Raw genomic sequence first — 25979 nt, 5'->3', positions numbered from 1 at the left:
TCTAAAGTAACTCTGGCAGCTCCGCTCTATAACTTGGTTTGTCACTTCATGACTGCACACTGTGGTTCCCACATCCTTCCACTTTGCAATAACACGACTTACAGCTGACAGTGAAATATCTGAGAAGAGAGGATGACACTGAATGACCTGTTTACAGATCCATTCTTTCACAGATGCTTGTAAAAGCAGAATACGTGGCTACATAAAAACAAAAGGTGACAGAGCGTTTGTATCTTTGGCTCCCAGACTCTGGAGCTCGCTCCCTTTGAGTTTGAGATCTGTGGACGCAGTTAAAAACCTTTCTGTTTAAACTCGCTTTTGGTTAATTTTGTTTTGTTTTGGATTTTAATGTCTGTTTTCTGCCTCTGTAAAGCACTTTGTGATTTTTATCTTGAAAGGTGCTTTATAAATAAAATTTTACTTTACTTACTTACTACATTCTTGCTTTTACACACATGAGGAAATAGGACTAAAAATACCTGAATTGAAAAATGAATATGTGTAGCCCAGTACTTTTATCCACAGAGTACAGATTGTAGTAGGATGTCTCTACAAAGGCTGGCCTGAGTGAACTGCAGTGTTGGAGTTTTACAAATCTTTATGCATTTACACGGAGCCTTTAGATCATGATGGATGCAGATTCTGGGTCTTTGCATGGACGCGTGGTACTCTTTAGTATTCTTGTATTTAACAACCTGCCGATAATCAATCTGTCACCAACTGATTTGGAATCATAAATTCAGATGTGATTAATGAGAGATGATGTTGTAGTATATAAACTGAATGAGACATGATGAGGAGTATATTCATGTGCTGAGCTGCAGCATATAAATGGATATACAGCATGAAGTGAGAATGGTCCAATAATGCCTGAAATTCCTGAGAATTTTCCTGAGAATATGATTCAAATATCCAACCCTGGAAGTTCACAGTTGGAAATTAGAGCAGAAACAGTGCAGAGAGGTTAGATAAGTATAATTCAACTAATTTGATTATGTGAGGTTTGTATTTGACCTGCGAGGCCACGCTGCCAACCACGCCTTCAGTGGAAGTGGGATCAACATTCGGACTAAAAGCAGTCCGAGCTGGACGAGGCTCCCTGACACAGACATCCTGTACCTGGTCTGGTAATATTATTACAGAAGACCTACAATTGACTAAAAGCACACGTTTATGATAAAGTTGTTATATAACTGAGGATAATGTAGTGAAAGTAAATGTGTGAATGGAATTATCATGTATATCATGTCTGGCTTGAATTCACCACCTTCGTTTCCTCCTGTTTCCAAACTGCTCACAAACACAGATCAGAATTTCTGCGCTTGTGTGTTTGCACAAATAATATTTTCTTTTAAAAAAATCAGTTTTCAACAACATGTCATTTTTAAAGAATAATGGTTCCTCAGGACTTACAACAAACGTGTCATATGAGAACTTGTGTCTATGGAGAAGATGCTGAAGAAAGTTGGAGCTCTTATAACTGGGGTCTCCCCACGGCATGGCTGAGCACACTGGACATACCTGGAGGGACGAGCACACAGCCATTAAAGGACATGCACATCACAGGTGCAGCAGACAGATACATGACAGGGGAAGCTGTGATATAAAACAACTAGATGAGTCTGTGTGGGCCTTCTCATAGAAACCCATGCGTTTCTATAAAGTGCTTTTCTGGTCTGACTGAGCTTCCAGCTTCTCTCTGGACTACAGGCCATGTTTAACACTGTATCTACTGCACATACACAGTTAGTTTAAGACCTCTGCAAACACAGAGAAACCTGCTTGGTGAGAAGCAGCAGTTGTAACTACTGCACCATCATACTGCCTACACAGGGTTGAGGTGAGGAGGGAATATACATCCAGCTGAACAAGAGAGCCACACAACATTAAATGTTAACATTAAATTAGTGGGTGTTGTAATCTGGAAATCTATGTTCTGTACTGCTCCCCACCTTACAGCCGTTAATAGCTCTCAGTAACCTCAGGAGGAATTCAGTGGGAGCAGGAACAGAACTGTAACTCCGAGTCAAAATGGAAAAGATTCCAAGATTTCCTAATGATTCCCGGAGACGTTTGTGTGGCTGTTTCATGGACAGATTAAAGGGCAATTCTGTTCAAGACACCCAGAAATAATCTAGATCATGATGACGTTATCCTAATACAAACACGGTTTAACAGTCTAGTGTAGTCGCCACTATCTCACCACTCTATTTGGGTCATTACGATGGTTTTCCATACAGTGCTTCACCAGTTCCTGCTGGTCCAGGTTTCTGGCCCCACAGAACGGACACACAAATGTTGACCGGTTTGGAATATTGCTGCATATAAAAGGACACACACACACACACACACACACACACACAGTAATTATCACAAGGCTTGGCAAAGCTGACATGTGTGCATTTGTGTCACAGGGAAGCTGAACATGCACAGAATGTGTTTTGTGTTTTCCTTAATCCAGGAAAATAAGGATCTACGGTGAAGATGTTGGAAAATGTGTCGAACAAATTTGAACTTATATTTGGAAATTTTCACTTGTAAAATGTTTTCACACACAAAATGTTTCAAATTTACAGTTACAGAAAAAAACATTCACAAACGTGATATTTACACAAATATACTGAGAGCTACAGTTCTGTGATCACAGCCTCTCAAATCAGAAATGCTCAGCTGTGGGTCACACATGTGCACTTTGCAACACTTCATGGGTTAAATGTGACCAAACTGCACATGCAATGCTGTACTGAGCTAACACCAAGGCTAGTACTGCAGATACTAGTACTGCTAAATAATATAAAGACACTTTGAAGTATAACAGCAGGGGAGATATAACCAGTAGAGCAGTGTGTCAAACCACTGTCAGTTTGCAGATCTCAACACATCTTAATGGCCACCAAATCACTCTGTTTATCATGTTCTACAGCATTTAGTTACCACAGGAAGTTGGATTTTGTGGAGAATGTCAGTGTGCCGGTCTCTGAAGCACTTTGGGTCAACTTCAGTTGTGTTATAGGCTCTAAATAAAATAGATGTGACACAAAAGTTCAGGCGTTTGGTGCGTGTTTGAGGTCTATTTTTGCATTTCCAAACAAAAAAAATGTATTAATTTAACACAATACAGTGGGCTCTATACTGAACCCAGAGGCTAGAAGGAAAGTATTGATCTTAATCTTTTCCCAGCAGTGTCACTGATACTATCGATATTTGGATTGATCCGCCCACCTCTGAAGGCTGTTACACACCAAATGTGTTACAATAAAAAACATGATCCAAACTTGCTGTGTGATGTATATGTACAGTGAACGTGCTGCAGTTTTGCACTGTGAAGAGAATGAAGTGGACATCAAACGATGATAACGTGGTGCTGATACAAGAAAAGAAAGAAACCAGCGGCGTTTTTAGCCCATTTTTGGGGGTGCTTCAGAATCAAAGCACCCCCAAGGGTTTCTTACTTTTTTTGACAATATTTGCTGTTTTTGTGACACACTACTAAAAATATAAAAAGCATACAGTACTTGGTTGAGACGCAATATTTTAACAACAAAAGTATAGATACCCCCCCCCCCCCAAAAAAATGGTTTGTGCCAGCTCGCCTCTCCCCTGCTCACAGGTTAAAATGAAAGAAAAAATCTGCAGAGCCATATTAGTATCTGCAGTAAAGATCTTTTACACATTGTCCCATAGGCAAAGTTGCATCCATTTTTATAATTTTTTGAATGAATATTTTGTACATTTGTACATTTCAAGGACCTTTCTATGGGCAGAAATCTGTGCCATCAGAAACTGAATTTGAATAAGTTAAATTTGAATTTGAATTACTCGGATTGAATCTGAATTGTAACTTGAATGAAAGCTTTTGAAAACTGAATTTGAATTAGTCTAATTTGAAATTGAATTTATGGTTTGAAAATGAATTGATTTGCTTTGAAACTGCATTTTATCCTTTAAAATTCAGCTCTCGAATAATTTCACATTCACTTCTCACCATTCAGTTTCAGTTCTACAATTCAATTTCAGTTCCAAAATTCAGTTTTTGGGACTTACATCCGGTTCGGTTCAAGCGCAGATTAATAGAACTACAGACTGATAGCGTTACTGGACGGAATCTACAGCGTCTTGAGCTGAATTAAGACTTCAGAAGTCATTCGTCATGTCGAATGACCAGCGGATAAACTCTCAGGTTGGTAATAAATGTATTACATGTATAAGAACAAGCGTCATGTTAACAATTGATAGCCGTACAGTAACTTTTATGCTCATTGTAGCTGCTAGCTAAAAACGCTAATTTAGCCTAGTTTGCCCTGATTTCAGCTTTGACAAACAAATATGATCGACTGTTTCTAGTAGAATTCCAAAGTTGTCATCTTGTACCCTGTCAGAGCCCTGTATGCTTGCAGAGACCCCTACAGTAAGGAAACATGCAAAACGCTGTCCAAACCTTTGTATTTGAGCTTTATTTATGTCTTACACAGCATCCCAACTCTTTAGCGAACTTAATAACTTCAGCTAAAGTGAATAGTTAGTCTTATTCATTAGTGCAGCGTTACTGGATCACCTCTGTTTGAAGTGATATAATATGATATACAACTATCACTGAAACAGCAAACTTTGTAAATAAACAACACTTCTCATTCTCTAAACGTTTGGCCACAGCTGTAAATTACACTATCAGTGCTTGTTCACTCTTGACAATAATTAGATTTCTAAATTCTCTTTGTGCATTTACAGGTAAACAATATCTAATATTTTATATAAATGACTGCTTTGTCTTTGAAAAGGTGAAGAGCCTGAGGCCGGTGACACTCCAGTTCTACTCTAAGTACATCCTTACGGTGGCTCACAGGACAAGGCGACATTCCTGTTCTGCCAGAAGAGAAGAGAAACTTCAGAGTCTTCATGAAGTTCAACCAAAACCTGTCATATGGAATATGACAGGGTCTCAAACTCCATTCCTCGAAGGCCGGTGTCATGCAACTTTTCCATGCCCTTGATAACTGGAGTTTGAGACCCCTGCTGTATGGTGTTTATGCAGTTTTCACCCCACAGTTACAGCATGTCTGACTGCCTGTTCAGCATATGCAAAAAAATATATGATGAGTTTAAGCATGTGATGACTAAGGCCTTCCATTATGGTGTTTGTCATCACATGTCACAGACATCTGGATGATCATTTGGAATAAACAAAAAACTTGTTACTTCATCTTTTATCTTTATTATTATTATTGTTCTTATTTTACATTTTTCATTGTTAGGCATTAGGTTTATTTGTAGTAGTCCTTTCCAGCTTCTTTCCCTCTTCCATGTTACTGTGTCAGCTTGTCAGCATCTATTTGGGGTTGGGAGTGGAACAGGAAGTAAGGAACAGAAAGTGCCATTTAAACCAGGAGAGGTTCTTATATTTCAGAAGAAGGGATTAATTCAAAAGAAATGACCTCAATGCCATATTTTATTTAGGAACCCTAGAGAGCACTTTGCAAAATAACACATTCTTATAATTTCACCCTCAGATGAGCCAAGCTACGACTGTCAGGGAAGGTGATGTAGGTACAGAGCATGTGAGAGTGGTTAAGTTGATGTCTCTTGTCTAGATGAAGGCACAGGAGGGATCAATGGCACGGCGTAGAGATTCAGTATCTTCAGTCTTCAGTGGACACTCCATTTCTGGCACAAAACACCTGTAAAAGATGGTCGATTTAGGAGGTGACCCGACAACTTCAGCCTGTCAAACATAGCAATGGAGCAGTATGTTTAAAAAAACAACTAATAAGCATGCACTCAGTACCCTAAGAATTATTATGATAGTTAAACACAGTGATAGTTGTATATCATATTATATCACTTCAAACAGAGGTGATCCAGTAACGCTGCACTAATGAATAAGATTAACTATTCACTTTAGCTGAAGTTATTAAGTTCGCTAAAGAGTTGGGATGCTGTGTAAGACATAAATAAAGCTCAAATACAAAGGTTTGGACAGCGTTTTGCATGTTTCCCTACTGTAGGGGTCTCTGCAAGCATACAGGGCTCTGACAGGGTACAAGATGACAACTTTGGAATTCTACTAGAAACAGTCGATCATATTTGTTTGTCAAAGCTGAATCCAGGGCAAACTACGCTAAATTAGCGTTTTTAGCTAGCAGCTACAATAAGCATAAAAGTTACTGTACGGCTATCAATTGTTAACATGACGCTTGTTCTTATACATGTAATACATTTATTACCAACCTGAGAGTTTATCCGCTGGTCATTCGACATGACGAATGACTTCTGAAGTCTTAATTCAGCTCAAGACGCTGTAGATTCCGTCAGTAACGCTATCAGTCTGTAGTTCTATTAATCTGCGCTTGAACCGAACCGGATGTAAGTCCCAAAAACTGAATTTTGGAACTGAAATTGAATTGTAGAACTGAAACTGAATGGTGAGAAGTGAATGTGAAATTATTCGAGAGCTGAATTTTTAAAGGATAAAATGCAGTTTCAAAGCAAATCAATTCATTTTCAAACCATAAATTCAATTTCAAATTAGACTAATTCAAATTCAGTTTTCAAAAGCTTTCATTCAAGTTACAATTCAGATTCAATCCGAGTAATTCAAATTCAAATTTAACTTATTCAAATTCAGTTTCTGATGGCACAGATTTCTGCCCATACCTTTCTGTTTTTGGAGTGTATTTTTATGTATCTGTATTATATTATACATACACATTAAAAGTGAATCTCTGTCCAAAAATGCTCTCAGTTTACTTTTACTCCTTATGAGCATCATTCATTATTCTCCCCCAGTAATTAAGGTTAGAATTAGAGATGGCACGATACCACTTTTTTATGTCCGATACCGATATCATAAATTTGGATATCTGCCGATACCGATATGAATCCGATATAGTGTGTTTTTTAATCAATAAAACAGTTTTGTTAATATCTTGCTGCTTTTTGTATAAGTTCATACTCAAGTTAAAACAAAACAAAACACTAAAGCTATTCTGTTATACCTGTATGCAAAAAATACACTGCACCCAAAATATTTCATAGTTCAGCAACACTGATCAATCTAATAAACTTAAACCTGCACCATCCTCCCTATTCTGGTATTTTAAAGAGTACTTAGCAGAAATATTAAGCAACCTAACTAACAGGGTTGCAAACTCCCAGCAAAAAAAGAAAATAGGGAACCACCCCCCACCCTCCACCTCATGATGCTTAATCGACGTAATCAACTTTAATTTGATGCAGGGTGAAAAAAAATGCACAGAAATAAATTATTTTTCAAGAATAATTAAATAGATTCAACATCTTTCTTCAACAGAATTGCAGACTGCACAGATGGTACCTTCCCAAAGGAAACAGTACTATAGCTTACTAGGGTATATTAGACTTAACAGTTACTATATACAGTAATGGACTTCTATACATTTTACATCAGATTAAAACTTTGGGTGTAAGATTCAGATAATTATTTATTAAAAGCGAGACATTTTAAATGAGAATAAGAAAGAAAAAGTATGTCTTTGTGCCCCTTTTCCCTGTTCATGCCCTATCGGCCCCCCTGGCTAAACTTTGCTAGATCCGCCCCTGCACAGTTACCAGCAGTCAGCTACGTAGAAAAGGATCCTGGTGTAGAAAGTAATATTAAATACATTCTAACAACAGCTTATCAAGCTTAAACGTGCTGCTGTTGTTCAGCCGCTGGTTTCCTCTTTCTGGTGCAAAGTGGGCCAAAAACAAAGAAGAGAGACGGACTCGCGACAGAAAAGCCGATCAGCTGATCATTGATCAGTTTCATGATTGAAGTAGCGGCAGGAAGGTGAGGGAGAGAGAGGCAGTCGCTCCATATATCGGTTGTTAAGCTTAACATGGGAACACTTTACAAACATTCAGAGATGAACTTACACACTTGCTTTACTTCTCTCTGGGATAACTTCCTCAGAGATGAAATGCTGGTTTGGTAGCGAGGCTGCAAATACACACAGCCGCTCTATCACGTGAGCACACTGCTCCGACTTGCTACGGTTATGAGCCGAGTTACACCGTGTCGCAAGTTTTGTGAGGTGTTTTTGTGATATTTAATGGATCGGATTACATTTTTTATTTCTCGCCGATATCCGATCCAGTAATTTGGGTCAGTATCGGACTGATACCGATACGTAATATCGGATCGGTCCATCTCTACTTAGAATATGTATTTTTTTTATTCCAATCCATTCTCCTTTTGCAGCATTTAAATAACCTTTATCAGATTTGATGGTTTTGTTACAGACTTTTCAAAAAGTATTTTGCTTTCTCAAATGTGGGGATTAAATTGTGTTAAAATGTACAAAACAGTGATGTCATGTTTTGTGACGAGCACCCAGGCACAGAGAGACTTGATGAATTTAAGAATCTTATGATTTAATAAAGAAATTTGCAGACTTGCACAGAGAAGGTAAAATTATGATGACCGATAATGAAGATGAAGACAACAGACGACGAGGACAGGGAGGAACAGGGGTTTAAATGCACCGAGGAGTAAAGTTTATCTTGCCTGGCTGGGCAGCTCTCAGCACCCCCAAAGCTCTGATCCTAGAATCGCCCCTGCAAGAAACTGAGACACTGGTCCTTCCAACTGACACAAGCAGGCAGCAGCAGGGAGAATTTCATGGTTTGATCAAGCAGCTGAAGCTGTATCGTGGCCAGGTTCGTCCGTATTTCAGGATGTTAGTGGGGCACTTTGAACACTTGTTAGCAGAGTTGGCAGAAATCGTTTCAGAGAGCTGACTGACCCGCAGCAGCAGCTAGCTGAATGTCTCAGACAACAGTATTATTGCACACTGCTATTTACACTACCAGTGTGCAAACTGAGTTACGAGTGTACTTGTTGCCAAATGCAATGGTCTGATTGGTCACATCTGTTTCTTTGGATCTAAAAGATCCAAAATATCGAGCTTGGTTCTAAGAAGTGCCTCAAATCTGTCCAGTGAAATGATGTGGTTGGTGTGAACGGCTGCATTCAGATTAGGTGATTAAAGTCGCTCGGACTTGCATACATGCTCAGCTCAGTGTTTTCACAGCTGTGCTGGAACATGAACTGTTCCCACAAAGTTGGCACCATGAATTTTCCAAAATATCTTTGTATTCTGAAATATTAAGTTTCACTGCACCGAGTCCAACAAAACCTCATAATTATGAACAAAATTTGGGTGACAAGTTTGCAGCTCAGAGTATATTTGTGTAAATATCCATCTACATGTTTGTGAATGTTTTTTCAAGTTCACATTTTTATTCACATTCTCACGTTATTCTTCAAGCTATGACACTTTGCAAAGCACTGACCTTCACGGCCTACATGCACAACAGTGTCTCAAATCATCCGAATACTTCATTTCAAGTTTGAGGAAAACACTATTCAGAGTACGAGTACCATGTGTCTCTAAACCTAGTTAGTTAAATCATGAAGAATAGTGCTGACTGTACAGCCGTCCATATGATGCTGATGGACACACTCCACAGGCCACGAGCTGCTGCTGAAGAGACTTCAGCTTTATTTATATAGCAAATCACAACAACAGTTGACTCAAGGCGCTTTATGTTGTGAGGTAAAGACCCTACAATAATACAGAGTAAGACCCAACAGTCAGACCCTATAAGCAAGGACCTGGGAACAGCGGGAAGGAAAAACTTCCTTTTAACAGGAGAAACCACCAGCTGAACCAGGCTCAGGGAGGGGCGGCTATTTGGATGCAACTCAAACATCACAACAATCATTGTGGCGATAGAGACCTGCTGCTTGGTCTATGGTGTTTTGTCCCTCCTCCAGGTTTCAATAATGGCAGTTTTTATTTTTGTGAAGGAGACCCTCTCAGGACTCCTGCAGTGATGCCACTGTCCCGTACAGTCCACTGACATCACATTTTCTCATCACCTTGGATCACTTGGAACTAAGGGAGTGATCAGGGTCAGGGCCCAACTACAATCTTCAATAAAAAGGAAAGTTTTACACCTAATCTTAACAGTGGAGATGCTGTCTGCCTCCCATATACAATGTTGTAACTTTATTGCAGTCTATTGTTTGATAACAGCATTTTGGTTATTTTGTAAGTGATTTAAGTGTTAGTCATATGTTTAGTGAGAGCTGTTAATTATAAATTTAATTTTCTGCTAAAAGGGAGCATTTAACAGGTATTTTCATTAGAAAACTGCGTTTCCCAGAATCCTTTGTGGTAGACGAAAGTTACTCTGGGTTTTAGCTAGCAAAGAAAGTTTCGGGAAGCCATTATATGTTGCTCTGATGTCTAGCAGTTTATTTGTTGTACATCCCCTTTTGAAGCCCTATATAAAGACTATCGTTTCTGCAACTGATGTCTGATCCATTTTTTGGCTAAGTGCATTCGCCACAATATTTTTTGGTGCCGAAACCCGGGAGAAATGAGCGAACAGGACTTACGTGGAGCTGCCGAAGCTGCGGGAGTGGCGGATGACGAGCATCAGAGAGAAATGGAAAGAACAAAAAGGAAACGTGGGACGATAAGAGGTGCTACTACACGACTTGTACACCAAATTGACTCCGAAATGGCTAAACCAGATCCGGACACTGACCATCTGAGCACATTACTGGAAATGCTGTCGGCAAAAGAGCTCAGTTTGTATGCCTTAGATAGTGAAATAGAACGTAAAACAGCTCTGGATGACCTGGAAATGGAGATCGAAAGCGCAGAGGAATATAAGGAGCGCATCATCCTGTCCAAGAGCCGTGCACGGCGCATAATTAAGAGAAATGAGGATTGCTGCGAATCAAAGGGTGAGTGACGCTAGCTCTGCTCATTCATTGGCACAGAGAGCATCAGTAAAGCTTCCTAAGCTGATCATTCACAAATATGATGGAGATGCCAGTTTGTGGCAGGAGTTTTGGAGCCAATATGAAGCTGTTATTCACCACAATGATGCACTATGCAAAAGAGAGAAGTTTACATATTTGAAAACCTATCTCACTGGCCAAGCAGCAAAAGCAGTTGCAGGACTGATGTTGACAGATGAAAATTATGACAACGCAATTGAGTTACTGCAAAACCGATTTGGAAGAAAGGATGTAGTAATTAGTGCACACATGTCAAAACTGCTGAACCTCACCCCTGTTAAAAAATCCTCTGATGTGCATGCTTTGAGGCAGCTGTATGATGAATGTGAAATTCAGATCAGAAGTTTAGAGTCATTGGGTGTAGTGTCAGAAAGCTACGGAAGCTTGTTATGCCCAATATTGCTAAAGATGATTCCAGATGATGTAGCTCTTGAATACAGCCGTCAGAGAAATGGAGATGAAGAGTGGAAAGTGTCAGAAATGGTCACATTCCTACAGAAGGAGGTTCAGAGCAGGGAAAGAGCGCTGCAAATGACAAAGTCGTACAACCCACAGAAAACTGAAAATAAACTGTACAAGCCACCGTTCAGTGATGTGAGGTTTAAAAGGCCTAGCATACAATCTACTGCTGCCCTGTACACAGCCAGCCAGAAACAAAACACCTGTATATTCTGTGAGTGTGACGATCACAAATCGGAAAACTGCCCAAATAATGACACGCTTCAAAGAAAGGACCAGTTAAAGAGAATGGGGAGATGTTTTGTGTGTTTGGGACAGAAACACATTGCAAGATTCTGTAAGACCAAGAATGTGTCCTGTGAGAAATGTGGACGGAGACATCACGTTGCTGTGTGCGGTGGTGAAAAGGTGGATGTACAGGCCCCATCCCAACCAGAAGAAGCAGTGGTCTCCTCCGTGCTCCCTCATTCAGTAAGAGTGAAACCAGGTGAACAGAACACTGTGTTGCTACAGACTGCAAAGGTGTGGATTGAAGGCCCATCAGGCAGAAGGGTAGCTCGTTGCTTATTAGATGGAGGCAGCCAAAGAAGCTTCATACATGAAACGTTGGTGAAGAGCCTAAATTTACCAGTAATAAGGCGAGAGACATTGACACTACACACATTTGGGACCTCCTTTCCCACAAGATCACAGCGCGGCATAGTGAAGGTCATGCTACAAAATATCTGGGATCCCAGCCAGAGTATTGTAATAGAAGCTGTGGAGACCCCACAAGTGTGCTCGGCAATAATGAAGGTTCCTGGTGAACAGATCCAGCATGAGCTTAAGAAAAGAGGACTACAACTGGCTGACTTCCCAGGATCCAATGAGGAACCAGAGCTTGCTGTCCTCATAGGAGCTGACTACTATTGGCAGATCGTGACAGGAAGAGTGAAGAGACTTACAGAAACATCGGTGGCACTGGAGAGCACCTTCGGATGGTCTGTTCAGGGGCCAGTGTCTGCATCAACTGTTACAGAGACAACCTGCATGTTCATTCTGTGTGAGGAAGAGAAACTCCTCTCCAAGCAACTGAAAGCATTCTGGGAAATAGAGTCTCTGGGTATTACAAACGAGAAAACGAAGAACCCAGAAGATGATGAGGCTCTGCAGATGTTTGAGAGAACGACCATGTTTAAAGATGGACGATATCAGGTGGAGTTGCCATGGAAGTCAGAAAAGGTAGAGCTCTCAGACAACTACAGAGTTGCCAAAAAACGGCTGGAAGGTCTGAGTAAAAGATTTAAGAAGGATGTCACACTCTTCAGCAGGTATAATCAAGTGGTGGAGGACTACTTGGACCAGAACATTGCAGAGGAAATGACACCAAACAGCGGCACAGACTCTGTAATGTATTATATGCGTCACCATGCAGTGCTGAGAGAGGACAAAGCAACTACAAAATTAAGAGTGGTCTTTGATGCATCGTCCCATGAAGAAGGCTGTCTGTCGCTGAATGACTGCTTATTTACGGGACCAAATTTGAATCCAGATCTGCTCAGTGTTCTCCTTAGATTTAGGGAACACGAAATCGCCTTTCTGGCAGACATAAAACAAGCATTCCTGCAAATACGTCTTGCAGAAAGGGACAGAGATGCAGTCAGGTTCCTGTGGTTCTCAGGTGCACCAAAAGGAGAAGTGAATGATCATCTGCGCATTCTGAGGATGACGAGAGTGGTGTTTGGAGTTACGCCAAGCCCGTTTCTGCTTGCAGCGACAATTCAAAGACATCTAAAACAATATGAAACAAGCCAACCACAAGTGGTGAATACAATAAGGAAGTCACTTTACGTAGATGACTTCATTTCAAGTACATGCTCAGTGGAAGAGGCGTATCACATAACGACGAATGCCAAAGAAATACTGGCGGCTGCTGGTATGGAGCTTTGCAAATGGATGACAAACTCAGCTGAACTGAGGCAGAAATGGGAGAAGAGCTCCACAAACTACATGATGGCACCTGAAACGAATGGAGTAGCATTAAAGGTGCTTGGATTAGTGTGGAGGCCAGAGCCTGATGATTTCACCTTTGACCTTAGTTCACTAGTGAGGCTTCTAACAGAGAAGAAAGGAACCAAACGAAGTGTGCTACAGTCCTCAATAGGAAATTTATGACCCGCTTGGTTTTCTGAACCCCTTCACCATTAGGGTCAAGTGTATGTTCCAGGCAATGTGGGAGAGGGGGCTCTCCTGGGATGAAGAATTGCCATCAGATCTGGCACAAGAATGGCAACAGTGGTGTTCAGAGCTTACTCAGTTACACCAGCTTGCCATACCAAGGTGGTACCAAATCAATATGCAACAAGAAAGCAAAGATGGCTTGGAATTACATGTGTTTTGTGATGCCAGTGAAAGGGCATACAGTGCTGTGGCCTATCTGCAAGGCAAAACACGAGAAGGAGAAACGACAATGAGCTTGGTCGCATCTAAAGCCAGGGTGGCTCCCCTAAAGAAAATGACGTTGCCACGTCTGGAACTCACGGGAGCCGTGATTGGGGCCAGATTGGCGAACAACTTGATCATCTCGCTGAAGATGGAGCAAGCCCAAATAAAAATGTGGACTGACTCCATGATCACTTTGCAATGGATTTGCAGTTCGGCACAAAGGTGGAAACCGTTTGTTGCAAACCGAGTGACTGAGATCCAGACTCTTACGAGTCCATCTTCATGGTCACACATCCCAGGGAAGGCTAATCCCGCTGACCTGCCCACAAGAGGACAATCAGTGGAGGCCCTACTACAAAACCAGCTATGGTGGAATGGCCCCAGTTTTCTTGTATCAGAAGATCGGATACATGAGTCTGAAGATCAAAACATTTCAGACGAAATGAATGTAGAACTTAAATCCAGTCATCAAATAGCCATTCAGTTTGCTGCTAATGACACTGACATCTGTGAACCAATACTGAAGCTTGAGAGTTACAGCAAACTGAAGAGAGTGCTCAGAGTGACAGCATGGACTAGGAGATTCATAGCTAATACAAAAACAACAATGCAACCAAAGATGCAAGGTGAGCTGACAGCAAATGAGCTTCTTGATGCTGAGAAGTACTGGATTAAGGTTGCACAACATCACAGTTTTCACCAGGAGGTCCAGAGACTGAGGGTAGGAAAACCTGTGATGAATGACAGTAAGATTCAGGAACTGAAACCATTCCTTGATGAAGATGAGCTGCTTAGTGTTGGAGGCAGGCTGCAGCAGTCGGACTTCACATTCAGAGAGCAGCATCCTTGGATTCTGCCAAACAAACACAGATTTTCAGAACTGCTGATACAGGATCGTCACAAAAGGGTGATGCATTCAGGAGTGAGGGACACTCTTGTACAAATAAGAGAGAGATATTGGATCATCCGGGCTCGGCAGCTGGTTAAGAGCATTGTGACCAGATGCACTGTGTGTAAGAGGTTTAAGGCAAAGGCTGGGCGTCAGCTAACTGCACCTTTGCCTAGGGACTGAATATCCGAGTCACCACCATTCGAAGTTACAGGTGTGGATTTTGCTGGGCCGCTCTATGTGAAAACAGAGGATTCTGTGAAAAGATCCTACATTGCCCTATTTACCTGTGCTGTGACACGAGCTGTCCATTTAGAGCTTGTGTCAGATCAGTCAACTGAGACATTTTTGTTAGCGTTGAAGAGATTCATTGCCAGAAGAGGGCTATGCAGAGTTATCTATTCTGACAATGCCAGAACATTTAAGAGAGCAGACCAAGATTTGAAGGAGCTGTGGAAGACAATTAAAGACCCACATTTGCTGGAGTTTTTCTCGGAAAGAGGAATTACTTGGAAGTTCATTGCAGAAAGAGCAGCCTGGTGGGGTGGATTCTGGGAACGTCTTGTCAGATTAGTGAAAATCTGCCTCAAGAAGGTGTTAGGTAGAGCTTCACTCCACTTTGAAGAAATGTGTACTGTGTTGGCAGAAGTCGAAGCTACTCTGAACTCTAGGCCTCTCACCTTTGTGCACAACGAGGTAAATGAACCGCAACCACTTACTCCAGCCCACTTTTTGGTGGGCAAACGACTGACATCTCTACCACCCAAGTCAATCCCGAAGGACACACACCATCCAACACCTAACAAAGAGGACATTACTCGGAGATGGAGATATCGGCAGAAACTCATGACCAACTTCTGGAACACCTGGAGAAGGGACTATCTGTTGGAGCTGAAGTCAGCTCATTGCTGTGATGCTTCAAAGTCTACACCCCTAAAACTAGGGGATGTCGTGCTCATTGGGCATGACAACCTCCCCAGACAAGTGTGGAAACTTGGAAGAATTGAAGAAATGTTTCCTGGTCGAGACGGTCTTGTTAGATCTTGCCTAGTTCGCACGACAACGGGGACTCTGTTAAGAAGACCGATTCAGTTGTTGTATAACCTAGAGCTTTAGATGAACAGATTGTTCATCGGGGGGGAGGATGTTGTAACTTTATTGCAGTCTATTGTTTGATAACAGCATTTTGGTTATTTTGTAAGTGATTTAAGTGTTAGTCATATGTTTAGTGAGAGCTGTTAATTATAAATTTAATTTTCTGCTAAAAGGGAGCATTTAACAGGTATTTTCATTAGAAAACTGCGTTTCCCAGAATCCTTTGTGGTAGACGAAAGTTACTCTGGGTTTTAGCTAGCAAAGAAAGTTTCGGGAAGCCATTATATGTTGCTCTGATGTCTAGCAGTTTATTTGTTGTACATCCCCTTTTGAAGCCCTATATAAAGACTATCGTTTCTGCAACTGATGTCTGATCCATTTTTTGGCTAAGTGCATTCGCCACAATATACAAAATAGGAGCTGGTTCCACTGAAGATATGCTGAGAACCACAAATAAGTCAGCACTCTGAAAGTGAAGCACAGTATGGATGACAGCATGAGGTCTTTGAGATGGGGCCTAATTATTAAGACCCTGTATGTGAGGTTTAACAGGAGGTCAGAGAAGCCAATGTGACAGAAACATGTTCTCTCTTTCTAGTCCCTGTGAGTACTCTCACTCCTTTATTCTGTGGCTGGATGCCTCAAACAGAGGACTAGAGCCCGTTTTGTCCCACCAGGTAGGGGGTCGACCGCTCAGTTGTGCACATCAGCCAGAAGTTGTCAGAAAGAGAGTCCGACCTCTTGGGACGCCCACTCACACTCTGTTTGGATCACAGCCTGTTCCACCTGGTGGTATCTGACTCTCTAGCTGTTTACATTCAAGGTGGCCCATTGATCAGGGCCACAGAGAGTGGTAGCTGTTTCCTCTCCTGGATGTAGCACCTGATTACAGTGCATAAACTTGCTGAGCATGTTATTACTGTGCTTAACTGACCAGCCCACTCAGCTGACCTGAACTCCACAGAGGGTCTACAGGGTCTTATGTAGAGAAAGATCAGAAACACCTTCCCTAAAAGTACAAACTAGCTGAAAGGTAGCATCAAAGCAGCCTCAGTAATCTCCACACTGCCACACTGGACCGATGCAATAACTCTCTATATGTAAAATCATTGTTGACATTAGGAAATGTTTAATTATTTTGAAATAATGGATTCTGATTTGTATGAGTTATACTTGATAGTGATCAAAAATACCACAAAGAAACGTAACTAGATTAAAACACACACACACACACACACACACACACATATATGTCTGTGTGTGGTTCATAGGAGATTGAGTCTTTTCTTCCTTTGCTACTTCGACATCGTGAAATTTTTTCTGAAACTCATCTAAAAACACTGAGCTGAGCATGTATGCATGCAGGCATGTATGCATGTATCAGCTGTGCTGCATGAACATGGTCGTAGTGTGAGTACCTTGGTATAGGTTGGGAGGTGGGCACCACAGGAACAAACTTGGGACAGTTGGCCATCTGCTCCTGCACCTTAGAACAGGAAGCAATGTGGGTCCTCATCTTTACTAGAGCCACCTGAAAGCATACACACACCTGGGGTTATGACTGTATACTGTACATGTACGTAAAGAGTCACAGTGACACTGCATGGAGGAGGGCGTTTAGTCACACTGTGTCAGAGGCTCTGCTCTTCACTTCTATTCATCTTACTCTGAATCTCAGACTGTCGTCCATTTTTATACTGATTTTCATTTCAACCATTCTGACTTTTGACAGGTTTACTTCCTTTTTCAGTTTCACAGTTTGACGTGCATAAATGGCCAAAGACTAACACTATAAATAAAAAAGAAAAGATTTATATTCACAGTATGACTTGTGCAACAAATAATATTTGTAATAACATGATGGGGGTCTTTAATCTGTTAGAACAGTCATTATCTACCTTCTTGTTACAACCCCTGCAGGGTGCTTTAAATGAAGCCAGCTGCTTCTCCACACTGGAGGACCGCTCCACCTTCTTGGGATCGAAGGGCACGCGACAGAGAGGGCAGAGAGGTGACGTCACCTGGAGACAGGGCTGCAGACACTCCCCACAAAACCTGGAAAAGCAAACAGCGAACAGCAAAGGTAACATTTTTACTCAGACCAGCAGAGCGCTGCTGGCTCCTCTACTGTCAGTCTAGTTTTAATCCATCTTCAAAGGATTTCTTTTACAATTAGGCTGTTTTGTAAGTTTCCTGGGTAAGTAAATAACAGTCATATTTCTATTATTCATCAATGCTTTGCAGTCGGACTAAAACAGAAAAAAAAAACTAAAGAAGTTCCATTTGCAGTTCATTGAAAGCTGTTGTCAAATATTTAGCTGAGCTCAGGTAGCAGTAAAACTCAGAGACAGGGAAACTCAAAGGAAACCATCCAAATTTGTGCTACAAGCACTTAATGATCAGATGGTTGTTGCTATTCTTCTTGTTTGTTTATTCATTTCCCTTCTTCCTTCTCGTACTTGACCAAGGACTGAACAAGTTAAACAAACTTGCACAGCACTGCTTCAGTTTAAAGAAGCCAGGACAGAAACCGCATCATGCTGCTTTGCATACACCTGCACAGAGAGCATGCTGACACTCGACAAGAACCCAGACCGATGTTACAGCTGAGTGCCGACCCCAGCCCAGCACCCAGAACTTCAACAGATAACTATCAATTTTAATAAACTTAAAAAAAAATCAAGATGTAGCCCTGTGTTTATGAGCTCATGAACAATATTTTACATAAAGGATCACAGCTACAAGCATCTGATTTAAAGATACAAGGTCTTAAATAATCAGGCCCCATCTTATCTTAATGACCTTGTAGTACCATATCACCCTATTAGAGCACTTCGCTCTCACACTGCAGGCCTACTTGTTGTCCCTAGAGTATTTAAAAGTAGAATGGGAGGCAGAGCCTTCAGTTTTCAGGCCCCTCTTCTGTGGAACCAGCTTCCAGTTTGGATTCAGGAGACAGACACTATCTCTACTTTCAAGATTAGGCTTCAAACTTTCCCTTTTGCTGAATATGTACATGGATGCTGTTGATTAATAACAAGTATTGCTAAATCATACTTGTTATTAATCTTTGTCTCTAACAGGTTTCTTCTTGTTAAAAGGGAGTTTTTCCTTCCCACTGTCGCCAAAGTGCTTGCTCATAGGGGGTCATATGATTGTTGGGGTTTTTTCTCTGTATGTATTACTGTAGGATCTACCTTACAATGTAAAGCACCTTGAGGCGACTGTTGTTGTGATTTGCTGTCTTACTTGTCTTTGAGTGAAGATTTAAGGTGATAGGAAATATAAATAACTGCTACTTGCATCTTTGATCCAGAGTTCAAGCTCATACATATATATATATATATATATATATATATATATATATACACATATATACATATATATAAAATCTGACAATACATATAATATTGTCCATATTATATTAATTATATTAATTAGCTAATTATTATTTACTAACTAATCTTGAAATGACTGTTCAGTACAGAAATGAAGCCCAACTATCATGTTTTACAGTCCTGTGGTCTCAACTAATCAAAGTGATGTCATGACAAAAATGAATGAACAACAAAACATTTTTCTCCTTCATTTCTGTCACACAAAGCTGTATGAAACATTTCTCGCGGTTAGTATCATGGTTGCTAGGCAACCTGAACAGCGCGACGAAGGCTAGACCGTCCCATTTCACAAGCCTCTCACTTCCGCACTTCCCGTACTTGTAGTACGCACCGTACGTAGTACGCGTAGTGTGCGTACTTCAAGCGTGCAGACCCTGAATTGGGACACAGCCTCAGTGTCACCTGTGTTCCCCGTGTGCTCCCACTTCCCTCGTTAACCCTCTGTGTATTTATGTCTGCCTCTCCCTCAGTTCTGTGTTGCGTTCTCCCTCATAGCTGTGTGATTCTCCCTGTGGCTCCTTGTGCTTTAGTTTTCCCAGTTTAGTTTTGTATTGTTTATTGTGTCCCCCTATACCAGCAATAAAGCTGTGTTTTTGAGTTTACCTTTGTCTCTGCGAGTTTGCGTTTGGGTCCTTCTCTTGCCTACACACAGCCGCACTGTGACAGAAGAACGCGACCACGTCATGGACCCAGCAGCTCACAATCCTCCGCTGAGCTCCGTGAGGATTTAATCTACACGGTGGAGTATCACTGTCAGGAGTGGGCAGCGCTGCCAGGAGAAGAATATCGGGAGACCGTAGCCATCCGTTTACAGAGGATGGTGTCCGGACTCCCATGGCTATTCGGCGCGCTACACCCCCACATCCAGGACTTCCTCGTCTCAACCGTACGTATCCGCCCAGAGCTGCCTCTCCCGTATGAAGAGTCGGAGGATGTTCAGCCCGGTCCGCTGGAGGATTCGCGGCCCGGCTCGTCTCCTCCCTCTTCTCGACGAAAACAGCGTTCACGCCGCCGTCGCCCAAGTACAGCTGAGCTGGCTTCACCCGTGGGTAAGAGTGACTGTGCGTCACTCATTCAGCCCAAGTTTTCTGATCCCGGACTTCATGACTTATCCACCACTGTGATTAACTCTGTTTTGCCCGCCATTGTGTTGCCTGAATCGGATAACTCCGCCACTCTGTGTTTGGACTCTAAAGACGTTATTCCGAGTGACACCTCCGTGCCGAGTTATTCACCGGCTGTCCTAACCAGTGATCTTTGTGTTCCTGAGCCATCAGATTCTTGCAATGCTCGCAGTGTTTCCTCTGAGTTAGCCAGTATGAATGTTTCACCTGTGGAGTTAGCTGAACCAAAGACTGTTATCTTATACCAGACTCACCTACATACTGCTACCAGCATTGTAGCCCCGCGGAACTGTTTTATTCAGCCTGTACATTCTGAGGTTTCCCAGTCTGAGCTCAGCCACACACCACCACCATCATCGGCTCTAGATGTAACCGTGCATGATGAGCAGCACAAACCATCTGAGACTGAGTGTTCTCTAGGTGATGCTCCTTCCCGTGACTGTCTCATGTTCCAGCCTTTTTTGTCTTCAGACATTTCTGACATTCCCCAGCCAACTCCTCAACCAGCTATTGCTCTCTCAGCTCCCCAAAGAGTTACTGAGAATGAGACCTGTGTTGCTGAGCAAGCCAATGTAACGTCTACTCCTAGCATTCTGCCTGAGCCAGGTGACACAGAGACTAATAGTCTTTCCGCTGCTATGAACAGTTTAATCTTTGAACCAGCTCTTGTATCTGTGACTCCCAGTGTTGCTCCGTCAGTTTCTCAGGCTCTGGTTTTTCCTGTGCCACAACTCGAAAGTGCTAACTCGGACACTGGCAAAAGAATTTGGTTTGGGCACTGCAGAGCTGGTTGCACAGGTTAACTTTTCTGTTCCCCGGTCGTGTCAGTTTAACTCTGTGCGCCATGCTTTTCGGCCAAGTTTCATGGACTCTATGTGTACCACGTCTCGGGCTACATCTTGTACGACTGTGTGTAGTGTTATTTCACATCCAGGTTATCCAGACACTGCTTGTGTGAATTCCCCAGTACCTGTGACTGCTCCTAAACTCACTCTTCCTAAGACTGCTAATTATGACATGGACAACTTAAGTACAGCAGAGTTGCTTGAACCAGCCCACCATAAGTCGCGGTTTGCTGAAACTGTGTTTGGCACCATTAACCTAGTTTACCCAGTGACTGTTAGTGTTCCTGTGCTTCGCTCTCCACCTCCAGTTCCTGTACCCAGGGCAGCTCGGGCCCAGCTTTCCCTTGCACCCGTATCAGTTCCTCGGGTGGGGGTAGCTGAGGTCCAGCTGGTCCCTGCTTCTGTCTCCAGCCTGGCAGAGGATCCATTCATCCCGGCACCTGTACCTGCTCCTCGGGTGGGGTTGATGGACACCCAGCCGTTGCCTGCACCTATTCCAGCTCCCCGGGTGAGGTCAGCTGTGACCCTGCCGACTCCTGCACCCGTCTCAGTTCCTCGGGTGGGAGCGGCAGAGATCCAGCTAGCTCCTGCACCTACACCGGCCCCCAGGGTAAAGGCAGCCAGAGCCCAGCTCGTCCCTGCACCCGTATCTGTTCCTCGGGTGGGGATGGCTGGTGTTCGGCCAGGCCCTGCACCCGTTCCTGTTCCCCGGAGGAGAGCAGCCAAGAGTCAGACACCTGCTCAGTCACCAGTTCAACTACCTGCTGACCCACCATCACTGCAACCACCACCACAACTTGCACTTCTGTCCATAGCGCAGTCATTATCTCAGTTATTAGCCCAGTTTCCTGTTCTGTCACCAGTTCAGTCTCTAGTTCAGTTGTTAGCTCAGTCACCAGCCCTGTTAAAAGCTCAGCAGCCCATTCAGTCACCACCAACCTCAACTGGAAGCCTTTGTGAGCTTACTCAGCCAGCTGAGGACTGCGTGGTGCTGACACATCTTGGACAGACTGTTTGCCCCGCACAGCCCCAGCCGTTGCATCCCAAGCCGACTGCGTGCCCTGTGCAGCTACAGTTAGCGTCCGCTGAGCCAGAGGTCTCCACACCTGCTGGCTCTGCATCTCTTCTCGCTGGCGGTTCAGGAGAACCGCTCCAGCCATCCTTCGTCTCCGCTGGGGGTTCAGGAGAACCGCTCCAGCCATCCCTCGTCTCCGCTGGGGGTTCAGGAGAGCCCGGCCAGCACTTCCTCGTCTCCGCTGGGGGTTCTGGTGAGCCCGGCCAGCACTTCCTCGTCTCCGCTGGGGGTTCTGGTGAGCCCGGCCAGCACTTCCTCGTCTCCGCTGGCGGCTCTGGTCAGCCCGGCCAGCATCTCATCGTCTCCGCTGGCGGCTCTGGTCAGCCCGGCCAGCACCTCCTCGTCTCCGCTGGAGGGTCCAAGTCGCCGTCGCCCGGTCCAGCCTCTGCTTCAGCTTCAACGTCGCCCGGTCCAGCCTCTGCTTCAGCTTCAACGTCGCCTGGTCCAGCTCCGTCGCCTGTGGCTGCCACGCCGCCGTCTGGTCCTGCCTCATCTGGTCCTACGCCCACCAAACCTCTACCAGTACGCCCAACGCTTGAGAGCCGCTGCCGTCTTCCACGCGGCCGGCCTCCGGACCCGCTCTGTAGCCACCGCCGTCTTCCACACCGCCGGTCTCCAGTCCTGTTCTGCTGCCACTGCCACTTCTCACGTGGTCGGCCCCCTGAACAGTCGAACTATGAACTTTTGTGCTGTCGCCCCCCCGGGTCGACCTTCTGCTCTCCATGGACGCTGTTTCCCTGGACTCCAGCATCTTCTGTTTTGGACTGTTTTTGTTTGTTTCTGGGCTCGGTTTTGGTCTCATGCTCCTTGTGTTTGGTTTGGTTTCGGTCCCTCCGTCCTGGTCCCCCGCCTCCCGCCCTGGTTGGGTTGTTTTCCGTTTTCTTGTCTTTTGGTTCTCGGGTTTGGGCTGCCTGGAGTCAGCCCTTAAGGGGGGGGTACTGTCATGGTCCTGGGCCACGTTGGCCCAGTATTCTTAGTTTTCATGTATTTTGTTCCTTATTTAGGCCATGCTTCCTGAGTTGCTCTGTTACATTGTTTCCTTATGTGTTTTTCCCCTTGTGACTCTTACCCCCTGTGTGCCCCTCTGTGTATCTGTGAGCCCTCGTCTCTCCTTGTGTTTTATTCCATGTTTTACCCAGCCCATTATGTCTGTGCTCTCCCCGTGCTCTCTCTCCTCCTGTCTGAACCTCTGTGCACTTCCTGTTTTACTTTGACAGTCTCCCGTCAGTGTTGCGTTCACTCCTGTTGTGTCTTGTTATGATTATCAGGCTGTGTCCCAATTCAGGGTATGCACGCTTGAAGTACGCATTTCAAGTGCGATTACGTCACCGCCACGCGACGACGGCTGTCCCAATTCAAAGTGTACTTCAAATGCATACTCCAAATGCGCCGTCGATTTCCCCAAATATCAAGCGTGGTCCGTGCACGCTTCGTGGTCCCATATATCCCACAATCCATAGCGCGCGGCGGTGGGTGTGGATAATTTTGCCGCAAAAAATACGGCAGAGCGGAGCGGCGAAGAGTGAACTGTCAAAAGTAAGTACTGAATATGATGTCACTTATTTATGTGCGAATGTTTAAGAACATTAAAACATTACTGTTGGCCACATTTCGGCAAAGTTATGTGACATTAGTGATGTTCGTACTTTCAGCGGTAACTTGGTTTTAAAGCCTCTACTTCTAAATATATATATAGTTGACCTTAATCTTACAGAGAATGTGATGATTTTATGGATAATTAAAGTCAGTCATATATCCACAAACACAACAAGCTGAAAGTCAGTGATGCTGCTCGGTTTGCAGTCCTGAATATGACGGCACAAGCAGGATTCACTGCACTGTTAATGTTAGCTATGTTATATTGCTGCCTCTGTTCGGTGGTGTCGAGCCAAACGGACTTTAACGTGTGTTTGAACGAGCTGACGGTTCACTCGTTAAGCTGAAAGAAAGATGCTTTAATCACAGGAGTCACACATGTGTCCACTGGACCATCTGGGAACTCTTCTTGTTTAGCACTCGTAATAACACAAACACTAAATCCTCCTTCTCTTGTGCTGTTTTGTAGCAGTGTGTACACCTGAGACTGTCACCTGTCTGTCCTGCTCTCTCTCTGTTTCTTTCTCTCTGATTGTGGAATAAAAGGATGAACATGTATTTATAAGTTACACTTGTGTTTGAATCCTGCAGCTTATCACACATTTGATTTCCATGTGTGACGACTGCAAGTGTCCAGAGTGAGGACAGACTGAGGGACCCACTGCTGCACATCATCTGTGAGGCTTTGCACCCTGATGATCCACCAGGACAAACTCAGCAGTGTGTGAGGAAGAGGAGGAGGAAGAGCCAGCAGCAGCTGACAGATGGAGAGAATAGACAGACTGTTCCCTGTTTGTGAAGGACTGCTAGGAAAGTTTAACATAACTAATTGTCTGTCCTGAATCATTATTAGGTAATGTTCAAATAATGTTATCATCCCAGTGTTTTCAGTGTGGGAGAAAGTACTCAGGGCCTTCAAGTTACACACTATGAAAGGCAGCAACAAGTTTAATATTCAGAAACCTAAAGTATGTATCAGCAGCAGGATGGAGCTAAAAATAAATGTTTGTTTCAGTTCTATGAAGCTTTGAGTATTTTGGATTAGTAGCACTGCTGTGTTTGTTGCATCATATTGCTGTAATTGTTTATATGCTTTATATATTCTGAGCTAAGTTGATCTATAGTGTTACATCATATTCTATAAGGATGTTATGTGTTTGTAGACTTTCTGCCCAGTTTGACCCATTTAGCAGAAGTCAGCCTGTTTAAGGCTCTGATATCTATTCTGTATGACTTAAAGCAGTTATGACATGGTCTGATTTTCTCACCCAATAAAGGAATATTTCATATATCAGTCTGATCTTCATTCTATCAGCAACAGTTATCACAGCTCGTACATTTTCTTTTTATACATATATGTAAGCATGGAGCCAAATTTAGTAATGCCAACATATTGAAAGAACAATGTTTGTCTCTTATATATAATACATCTGTATATACACTGTCAAAGATACTTGTCTTTGAGTGAAGATTTAAGGTGATAGGAAATATAAATAACTGCTACTTGCATCTTTGATCCAGAGTTCAAGCTCATATATATATATATATATATATATATATATATATATATATATATATATATACACATATATACATATATATAAAATCTGACAATACATATAATATTGTCCATATTATATTAATTATATTAATTAGCTAATTATTATTTACTAACTAATCTTGAAATGACTGTTCAGTACAGAAATGAAGCCCAACTATCATGTTTTACAGTCCTGTGGTCTCAACTAATCAAAGTGATGTCATGACAAAAATGAATGAACAACAAAACATTTTTCTCCTTCATTTCTGTCACACAAAGCTGTATGAAACATTTCTCATGGTTAGTATCATGGTTGCTAGGCAACCTGAACAGCGCGACGAAGGCTAGACCGTCCCATTTCACAAGCCTCTCACTTCCGCACTTCCGTGCTTGTAGTGCGCACCGCACGTAGTACGCGTAGTGTGCGTACTTCAAGCGTGCAGACCCTGAATTGGGACACAGCCTCAGTGTCACCTGTGTTCCCCGTGTGCTCCCACTTCCCTCGTTAACCCTCTGTGTATTTATGTCTGCCTCTCCCTCAGTTCTGTGTTGCGTTCTCCTCATAGCTGTGTGATTCTCCTGTGGCTCCTTGTGCTTTAGTTTTCCCAGTTTAGTTTTGTATTGTTTATTGTGTCCCCCTATACCAGCAATAAAGCTGTGTTTTTGAGTTTACCTTTGTCTCTGCGAGTTTGCGTTTGGGTCC

The 25979-nt window shown here is 43.0% G+C and overlaps 1 protein-coding gene across 2 annotated transcripts in view; it reads right to left on the bottom strand.

Moving 5' to 3' along the window:
• The window catches only part of LOC116332179 (E3 ubiquitin-protein ligase RNF166), a 37602-nt gene that overhangs the window by 8676 nt on the left and 2947 nt on the right, over positions 1–25979 (bottom strand). Inside the window, exons 2-5 of one of the 2 annotated variants that reach the window (XM_031755034.2) lie at positions 17597–17753; positions 17117–17229; positions 2204–2318; positions 1414–1521 (exon numbers count right to left, since the gene is read on the bottom strand). In XM_031755034.2, coding sequence (XP_031610894.1) covers positions 1414–1521; positions 2204–2318; positions 17117–17229; positions 17597–17753 — 493 coding nt within the window. The remainder of the gene's footprint in view (positions 1–1413; positions 1522–2203; positions 2319–17116; positions 17230–17596; positions 17754–25979) is intronic. The other variant, XM_031755035.2, reaches the window with a different exon arrangement.

This window comes from Oreochromis aureus, linkage group 13, assembly GCF_013358895.1.
Source record: "Oreochromis aureus strain Israel breed Guangdong linkage group 13, ZZ_aureus, whole genome shotgun sequence".
NCBI classification, from domain to species: domain Eukaryota; kingdom Metazoa; phylum Chordata; class Actinopteri; order Cichliformes; family Cichlidae; genus Oreochromis; species Oreochromis aureus.
The sequence above is the reverse complement of the archived record's forward strand: the minus strand, read 5'-3'. Positions and strand labels throughout refer to the sequence as shown.